We start from the raw sequence: 9,526 nt of genomic DNA, 5'->3' as shown, positions 1-9,526 counted from the left end.
TTATTTTACAGAGCTGTCGATGACCCCGTTACTGTAAAGTTTCAGATGAGTGTGTGGCTTTTGCCATCTGTCTGTTCCCTAATATTGGCCTGTAAAATGGAGGCCTCTCCACTTTATGTGACATTCAATTTATTTGGAGTTTGATCTAAAACCAAGTCCTTCACTATAAAGATATTAAAATGGCGGTTATGTCTTCCAAACAAAAGTATAAATGCTGTAGTTTTGTAGTGAACACCTGTCCAGCAAAACCTTTTAACTGACAGTGGAGCCTTTTACCTTTATACAGAATATAAGTATACCTATAATGATGTATGTATGTATGTATGTATGTATTTGTATGTATGTATCTATCTATCTATCTATCTATCTATCTATCTATCTATCTATCTATCTATTTTATAATAATCTGCTCATAGTTTTTGAAGTTGCTCAGCACCCGCTTTAATTTAACATGTAAATTCCGTTAGTCAACATCTTTCTTTATTCAAGAAAACGGATTCCGTTGGGTGGCAAAGGAGAGTACATTGGCGTCACGTGACTGCGTATCTTGGCCAATGGCACGCGCCGCTCGTTTTAACGACGTTAAATGTCAGATATTCGGCTATAAACTAGAATCTCGCGCTCAGGCCCGGCGAAATGGGCGAGCATAACCTCCTCAATAGCGGGTTTGTGGGACCTTTGGTGAACATCCACACCGGAGACGCGTTTTACCTCCACAACTTCCGGTCATCTGCGGCTCTTCCTTCCCTCCCTTACGCGAGACGGGACAATGTTTGGACTCAACCGGAGCCGTGCAACGGATACATGCAGCCGTTTTTTGGCAACCCGGTGTCCCTGAACCCCACGCTTAACCGAGCGTGCGAGATTGCGCGGCAAGAAGAGACCAAATGCTTTTACAGTGGAAGTGGAGGTGGAGGATGTAACATCCGGGAGAACTGTGCCAACGTTAAACGAGATGACAGGACGAGAGACGACTCCTCTGTGCCCGTAGTGAGAGACCACGGACTGGCAGATGCTAGCATGATGGGCTACGGATACGTTACAGAGCAAGTGAGCCAGAATCCTCCATCCTGTCACTCCATGCAGTCGGAGTCGGGGTCATCGCACCACGAAACGGAAAAAGTGTCGTGCAACATCGCTCATTCCTTAGGACCTCATGCATGCAGCACAAACCAAGCTGGAGGTGAGGAAGTTAACGTTTATTATTATAAATGTGTGCACTTACAGCTGGTCTTAACGTTACAGAGACACTAATATGGTCGGTGCAAATCTAACAGATCTCCGTGATTTTTACAAGAGTACAAACGCACACATTTATCTTAATGAAAGCCTGCAACAATAGCTTAGCTGTTTCTTTGCACTGCTGTTTCTCTATTAAATCTGCACCATGCTGGGACAGAATAAAAGTGCAATGAAAAAAGGGACGAAAACACAAAAAACGTGGCACTGGGATAGACCAAACTACCACTAGGGGAGGCATTAGAAAAACATTTCCCCAGTACACTTAGCTTTTATACAACCCTAAACGATTACTGGACAGTAAAACAAGATACAAGATATAGTGAGGTGAAAAAATGGAGACAGGTAAACATTAAGGTTTTGTTTATGGAAATCTTCCGGAATATTGTCCTTTTTTCGCAGTGGTTCCAAGACTAAAAGTATCAGAAAAGTTATTGTTTTTTTTCTCTCGTAAGGGTAACACATATTGCTAGTGACTATGTACATGGTAGAAAATATTTCAGCTAACTTGTATTGAGACCCAAATATCCAACGCCCCGCCGAACCCCACCTACCTACACACATACAAACCCCAGAGCAATTCGTGGTCATGCTAATATACCACTATTGTGTTTCAGCCTATAGATTTATAACCGAGTGTCTTAAAAAATAAGACCCCACTGTACAGATTAGCTTGTCAAAAAAATTTAAATATCACGTGTTTTTGTGGGTTTTTTTTTTGTAAATGCACAATGCTTTATATCTCTGTTATTGTATATTGAAAGTAAATGCTAAAGAAGCAGACAATATAATTCTACTAACACATACCTTTGAAATGGCAGCTAATATTTTAATAGTGTCCAGCTAAAATACCAGCACTATTAAAATGCAATTTATTTTATGAAAAAAGTATGTATATGAGCAACTACATATTTTGTAGTTGCTCATATGCATAGTGGATTCAGTAGATACAGCAGCCTTCTGTAATGCAAGATTATTAAACCCAGAGGCGACTTTAGTTTCTATAAACTTATTTTAGTCCCACATAATTAAACGTCTCAGTCTCCCCATATGATGATCCTGAGTCTCAGTAATTAAAACAGAACTATTATAGAAAGCATCGTTTGATTTCTCAGCTTGCTTTTTCTCCCCGCCCCCCCTCCCCCCTCCCCCCTCCCCCCTCACCTGTTCTCAGGTGCTCCGTGGTACCCGGCGCACGCGCGGAACCGGAAGAAGCGGAAGCCCTATTCCAAACTGCAGCTGGCCGAGCTCGAGGGCGAGTTCATGCTCAACGAATTCATAACGCGACAGCGGAGGAAGGAGCTTTCGGACCGACTCAATTTATCCGACCAACAAGTGAAGATCTGGTTTCAGAACCGACGCATGAAGAAGAAAAGACTGATGTTGAGAGAACAGGCTCTGTCTTTCTTTTAGGGAAAGAATAGCAGTGAATGAAATAACAGCAAAAACAAACAAGCAAACAAACAAACAAAAATCCAGCGTTTAAACAACTCTTTCAATGTTGAACTGACATCAGTGGTGTTCGTTTCTGCTCACGTGGGTTTATAGAAACACTGAAGGTGTTAATAAAGTACTGTGAAAAGTTAATTCAGTTATGTAGGTGTTAACTCCGTAGAATTGTTATAACTTTTACACGTCAGGACGCAGATACACAGCGAAATCCCGAGTGCTGGATTAAAAACTAAAGCGCTCTTAACTCGCAAAGTCTATCAGTGTTGAATTAACTCCTCTAGTGTTGAACTGCGCAATCAATCAATTCAAACAAGCAAACAAACCAATCAAATCGAATAATCTAGAATAACACGGTTGTTGAAGTTCCTCCTACGAGGTCGCTTCTAAAAAAAAATCAACACCGAAATCTTTACTTACAACATAAAAGAAATATTCAAATGAGCTGACATTTGTATAACACATCACATTTAATACACAAACTACAAATATGCGTAGTGTTACTTTGTACAGTCTTTAACACTTAAGAGTGTTTCCATTCTCTTCTACTGCATAATTTTTATACAGGATGTTCATCTGTTACCTCATCTCTTTCTCTACTGCCTTAACTCTGCAGGGCACGAGCATTATTTATATACGAGCATAATTCAGTTTTCCATACTTAAATAATACTTATTTTTGCCAACAAGCTTATTAGCACACCTTACTTGAAACTTGAGTCTATGTCATTTAGTCTACAAGCAAAAAGTATTTAGCATTTGAGCATGTTCAACGTAGAATATTGAACACCTTGTGGAACGTATAAGCGCCTAGTTAAACAAAATATGAGCTCTCGTTTTTTTTTTTTTTTTTAAAGAAATAAATGAAAAGTATTGGTAGCCTATAGCATGCCACAGCAATAAAAATTACTAATTCATTCAAAATAATTGTAAATCTATAACTCTTAGTGATTGTAGTTCTTTGTTTCTATGGAGTTGCCCTATGTAGAACTCTACAAATGACTGCAATGGACCCCAAGAACCCTTAAATATACAAATAATTCAACCTATTCATTAGGGTTTCTTAATCGTGTTTTTATTAATTCATTAAAAACGTTTATAGTCAACGTGAAACATATTCATTAAATTTTCCTCCATCAGTGTAGAAGAATCTCTTACACCGTTTTATCAAGACCTCTGTATGTTAATTTATGTTAATTTTCTGTTAAAGGCATACCTCGTACCGACATAGTATAGTACCGACATGAAATATTGATTTGTTGGGTTATTTTATTTTATTTTATTTTATTCTATTCTATTTTATTTTAGGCGTCAGATTTGATGATATGTCTAAAAGGAAAGTTTATTAGGAATAATTAAAGTGAACAAACACCAGACGGTACGTTTATGAATTAATATTAATACCTGGATAGTATTTTTTCCTGCAACCTTAGCATTAGCACACCTGACAATGTCATGTGGTGTGTGTGTGTGTGTGTGTGTGTGTGTGTGTGTGTTTATATTCGAAAATCCAAACATTTACTCTGACCCAAAGTATAGATAAAGTATAATCAAATAAACCTATCCATATTCATATCTTTTTTTCCCCTGCTGCCAATTTTGACAAGTGGCGTTGGGAGTCGAATTTGTCCTTTATTATTCCTATTACTTTTCTTCTTCTTCTTCTTCTTCTTCTTCTATTATTATTATTATTATTATTATTATTATTATTATTATTATTATATTTACTTTATATTTATATATACTTTATATTTACTATTTACTGTTTTCAAATTATTATTTTATTCAAATATTTATCAACAGGAATTGTTTACTGCGAAAATACAAACTTATTATTACACGGAATGTATTATTCACACAAGTATTTAAACAAGACCTGTATCTTCCTTTAGGAGGTTTAGGTTATACTCAACATAGCAAATTAATTAATATATGTTTAGTTAAGAAAACATTCCTTTACTGTCTTAATTTACAAAATGACGCGGTCTCTATTCCAGAATATAAGGTTATGAAATGGTCTCTGGGTTGTTTTTAAGCTATCGTTTTGTGCATTAAACAAATTTTACTCAGCGCAGTTAAATCATGAGCCTGGAGATTCACTGTTTGATTTGGAAGAGTATTGCAATGCAGCAGTCATGGCTGAGCAATAAGAGCCAGAGAAATGCACGCTCATAAATTTGCTAAATATGTCTATGCATTTGCACTCAGTCGTTGCTCATCATTGGCAAACTGAAATCTGCTGTGTCTATGCATTTCATTATTTATTTCCAACTCTTTTTTCCACGATCGTAAATTCGTAAGAATTTAAGCCAGCTGAAAACAATCTGAAAAGCTATGAATAAGCACACTCTTAGGGGAAAAAAAGTCAGGTATAAAACTCTTCAAGGTTCAAAGTTCTTTGGTTAGCCCTCTGGGTGAACCTATAAACAGTGTTTCCCTATTAGGGTTTCAAACAGGAACCTTTTCAGGAACCTACAGAATCCTTATCTATACAAGAACCCCTTAAAGAACCTTTTTTTCTGAGAGAGTAAGCTGGTGTTTGCGACTTCATCTCTACAAAATCTCGCTGGTTGGAATACCTAATCATTTGTCGTGAGACCGTGTTGTAGATTTGATTTGAGCATTATAAGGTTCTACCTGAGTTAAAAATAAATGCCAGAATCTGAGCGCCTTATAATACTATTATGTATGGCAGTATGGTGTAGAGGGCGCGAGAAACGCTTGTACTATAGCGCAGTATTTGCATGCATTAGTAGTTATTTAAATGGTTCTGCTGCTCTTTGTCCTCTATTTTGTCCCAAAAAGTTTGTAAAGAAAACTGTGATGAAATATAATGTGTTCTCCTCTTGCTTAATGTGACGATCCTGCTGTTCGTATATTTGTTCAGCGACACCTTCTTTGTTAAAACGATATAAATGACAGTCTACCAGTGTAAAAGTGCGGTTCCTGTCTATTAAAATCTCTTTCCAGTGTCTTTGTTGTCGTTTCGTTGATTTAAATTTTCTTGGTTGTCCTATAAAAACCCAACACTTACCTTTACTAACGTTGACGTTTGTTATTTTCTATTACGTTTATAATCAAAACTAAACGTTAAGAAGGTTTAAATAACCAACATTTCAGGAGATGATGTGTCCTTTTCAAACAAATCATTTTATGAGGCACTGGCAGGCGAAAAGAAAAGATAACATCATGTCCTTATTGCTAATTTTATGTAAACTGGGCACAGTGCTCAATGTTTTTACAAGACTGCAAAGAGGATGCAATAAAATAATAATACATGTGCAGTGAAAATCTATAATATCCTGACTCAGGAGTTTACATTTTGGAGAGTTTTGAGATGAAGTGCGGGCTTTTGTTTTCTTTTTTTTCTTTTCTTTTTTTTCCAGAAATAAATAACAAGAGAGCCTACTATTTTCTAATAACAGGAGATTATCTTTAATGATGTTGAATTCTAAGATAAGCTACATGTTAATATTAATGGTTACTATTAATGCTAACAAGCTAATGTTAACAATTACTACTACTACTACTACTACTACTACTACTATTATTATTATTATTATTTTTATTATTATTATTATTATTATTATTATTATTATTATTATTATTATTATTATTGTTATAGTCACGATGGACGACTGTGTAACTCATGTAGGTCATTAATTTTTCGATGTAGACCTCTGTGTGTGTGTGTGTGTGTGTGTGTGTGTGTGTGTGTGTGTGTGTGTGCGCGCGTGTGTGTGTTATACATGTTCTATGCATGATAAATTGCTTCATATATGACGTGATATTGTTTACGCAACATTATTTTGTATACATTAGATTTGTGTGAGATTATATTATTTATACCTTTGACATTTTGAAGAGTGTTTTTGTCGTTTGTGATATGGCTTCAACAGGCGCGCAGCAATGCTGAGCCCAGGACAACCTTCCTATGAGCACCATAAAGTATATTTCATCTTTATCTTTGTCTTAGCCTCTCTTAGGACTGAAGACGGGAACAAAAGACAAAAAGGCAAACGGCTTTGTGTAAATCACAGCGTTTCTCAGCGTGCTGTGATGACAGATGCACCTCAGTGTCGGTGTGTTTTAATGTAAGCAGGTTTACTCGTGCATTCTTCATCCCGCACTGATATGACATAGGTCTACTGTTGTGTGTGTGTGTGTGTGTGTGTGTGTGTGTGTGTGTGTGTGTGTGTGTTATACTGACTTGCTGCCAGCATTTTTGAGAAATGCATTATTGCAGTTTTATTATAAATACTAAGTGACCTGCTCTTTGCCAGTCAGTGAACACAGCTTGTGAATCTTATGAAAGCATTGAATTTGCTACTTCTTTAAATACACGCCCAATAATTGGAATATTCAGTTAGACATTTATCTGTACACCCACATCACTATTAAAAGTCTATTCATATTCCAAACGTTTGCTTGTCTCAAACCGCACATGCACATTTAATTAGCGTTGAGAAAAACTGGAAAATATGTCCCCAACCCCGCGGCCAAATCACACACCCATGTTTGTTTAAATGCCTTAAATATTTCATTCTTTTTTCTTTTATTGGCACAGTGGAAATCATTTCGTATTAAAATTCTGTGACCATGAAAGTTATTTTAGAAAGAATGCGCGTTGTCTATCTACAAGTTTATGAAAGAGTCTCCGGATTTATCCACTATTTATATCATTATACTCATATTATTACTAATGTACAAAAGATTGAATTATAAACTTATCTTTATTTAAAAGAGAATTGCATTGCAGCGGTCATGGCTGAGTAATATTACCCAGAAATGTGCGCACTCAAGAATTTCTTACATATTTCTTTATAAATGGCGAATCAAAAATTTTCCAGCTATACTTGTCCGTTTTTCTTTTTTTTAGTTCAAGATTGTAAGTCAAGATTCGAGCAAGTTTGTCTGAAAAGCTACGGGCGGATAAGTGTACATTGAAGGTCATGAGGTTTGGCTTCGTGTCCTACGACTTCATTCGCCCAAAATATAACTCCATGGCGGCTCAAGTGTGTTGGAATGCCGATGAATTTCTGCTGAAATCACCTTGTTGTCGTGTAAGTTGGAAACTGTGGACGATAGCGCGGTATTTTCGTGCGTTATTAGCTTTCTTCAGGTTTTCTGCGCCACCGTTAAGGCCTCAGCGAACAAGATTGTAATTTCCTACCTCCAGCTCAGTATTCCGTATTTTGTTAGCTTTGCTCAGTCTATGGCATTTTGGTCATTTGGTGGTTTTCATGCATTTTAAGTACTTTATGGCTGCGGTTTTGACTTTGAGACGGACTTAGGCCACTTTATGGCGGTTTGTCTGTGGTCATTGATCTGTGCCTTTGACGAAGACCTTGAATGTGGAAATGGGAGGGAGGAGGGGTGAAAGAGAAGGAAGAAAAGGGAGAAAATATAGGTAAAAGAAAACAAAGAGATTGCATAAAATCAGTGTTGTCTAATCCCACGCTTTTAATCTATATGATTTGCACGATTTATTATTATTTTTTTTTTTTTTTTGGTAACGCGTCTGATTCACAAACAGCTCATGAATTAATTCACGCTTCTTGAGGTTAGGATGTGTGTTAGATCAGTGGTTTCTAATCTTGCTTCTAGTCTATCTGATCAGCACTTTAATCGTATATCCTTTAAACACATTATTTAACTCAGGAGCTAATTAAAACCCCATTTATAAAGAACAAATTGGTGTGTGTCAGTGTATTTGAGTGTGTTAGAGAGTGTTACTGTATTGGAAATGTTATGTGTGGGATTAAGATTGGTGTGCTTGTGTGAAAGATAAGACAATTTTTTAACGAAAATTAACGCGAATTACTGCATTTCTCACGCGTGTTCTGCTTTAATATCACTCCCAAAAAGCATGAACTGGATCCATAGATGAAGCTATAACTGAAAAATGACAATAGGAATGCACACAACACACACACACACTCACCCACGCACACACACACACACACACACACACACACACATACACACACACACACACACACAAATCTATTATTGTTTTTTTACACAGAAAAATTCATTTCATTTACCAATAAACAAACAATAACTGGCTTATTTTAAGTGTCTCTGTTGAGAATGGTTTTGAGATATCTGAGGAGTTTTTGAGATATTGTGTGGTGAGACGCTAGCGCGCTAATGAGTATGTTTGTGTGTGTGTTTTTTTTGTGTGTGTGCGCGCGCGTGCCCCTGCCTGCCTGCCATAATGTAAGTAAATTACACTGTTTCACGTACAGTTTCTGCATTTTTACCCATTTTACTAAAATGAAAAAAATCTTAATCACTTTAAAAAAGTTAATTGATCAAATTGAAAAAATACGAAATACAATCAGTGTCGAAGTGTTCATTGTTGGAGAATCATTATGTAATAAAAAGAATGTCTGAAAATTGTTGCAATCGTGTACATAAATAATTAAAATGATCTTTGGACAAACGAACAAAATCATTAGAACTTGGTCAAATCCTGTATGGAAATTTTGGTACATACCTACACTAATTTCACAGCACAAATGTACGTTTCAAAAATGTTTGAAATGTTTAAAACTAACATTAATGATGAGCGTAAAGCACCTCACGTCATATCCTTACAGATTCAGTATACTCCCCGTGTGTGTGTGTGTGTGTGTGTGTGTGTGTGTGTGTGTGTGTGTGTGTGTGTGTGTGTGTGTGTTATAGCGTACACTACTGTCCAGAGTTTGAATGAACGTAAATGAAGCATAAACAACAGAAACCACAAACAGAGATGTAAAGTTTGGCGTGATTATTAATGCTTGTTTACAAACTGGAACAGTTATTTATTGTCAGTGGATGGAAGAAATAATAAT

General features: G+C 36.5%; 1 protein-coding gene across 1 annotated transcript; it reads left to right on the top strand.

Annotated features, from left to right (window-relative positions):
- Positions 1 to 520: 520 nt before the first annotated feature.
- LOC128624693 (homeobox protein Hox-C12a-like) lies at positions 521 to 2,652 on the top strand. Its single transcript, XM_053652356.1, has 2 exons — positions 521 to 1,253; positions 2,355 to 2,652. The coding sequence occupies exons 1-2, from the start codon at positions 637 to 639 to the stop codon at positions 2,650 to 2,652; spliced, it is 915 nt and encodes a 304-aa protein (XP_053508331.1). The 5' UTR covers positions 521 to 636.
- The last annotated feature ends 6,874 nt before the right edge of the window (positions 2,653 to 9,526 follow it).

The sequence above is a fragment of the Ictalurus furcatus genome, chromosome 21 (assembly GCF_023375685.1).
Source record: "Ictalurus furcatus strain D&B chromosome 21, Billie_1.0, whole genome shotgun sequence".
Taxonomy (NCBI): Eukaryota; Metazoa; Chordata; class Actinopteri; order Siluriformes; family Ictaluridae; genus Ictalurus; species Ictalurus furcatus.
Note: the sequence above shows the minus strand (reverse complement) of the source record. Positions and strands in the feature narration are given on the sequence as shown.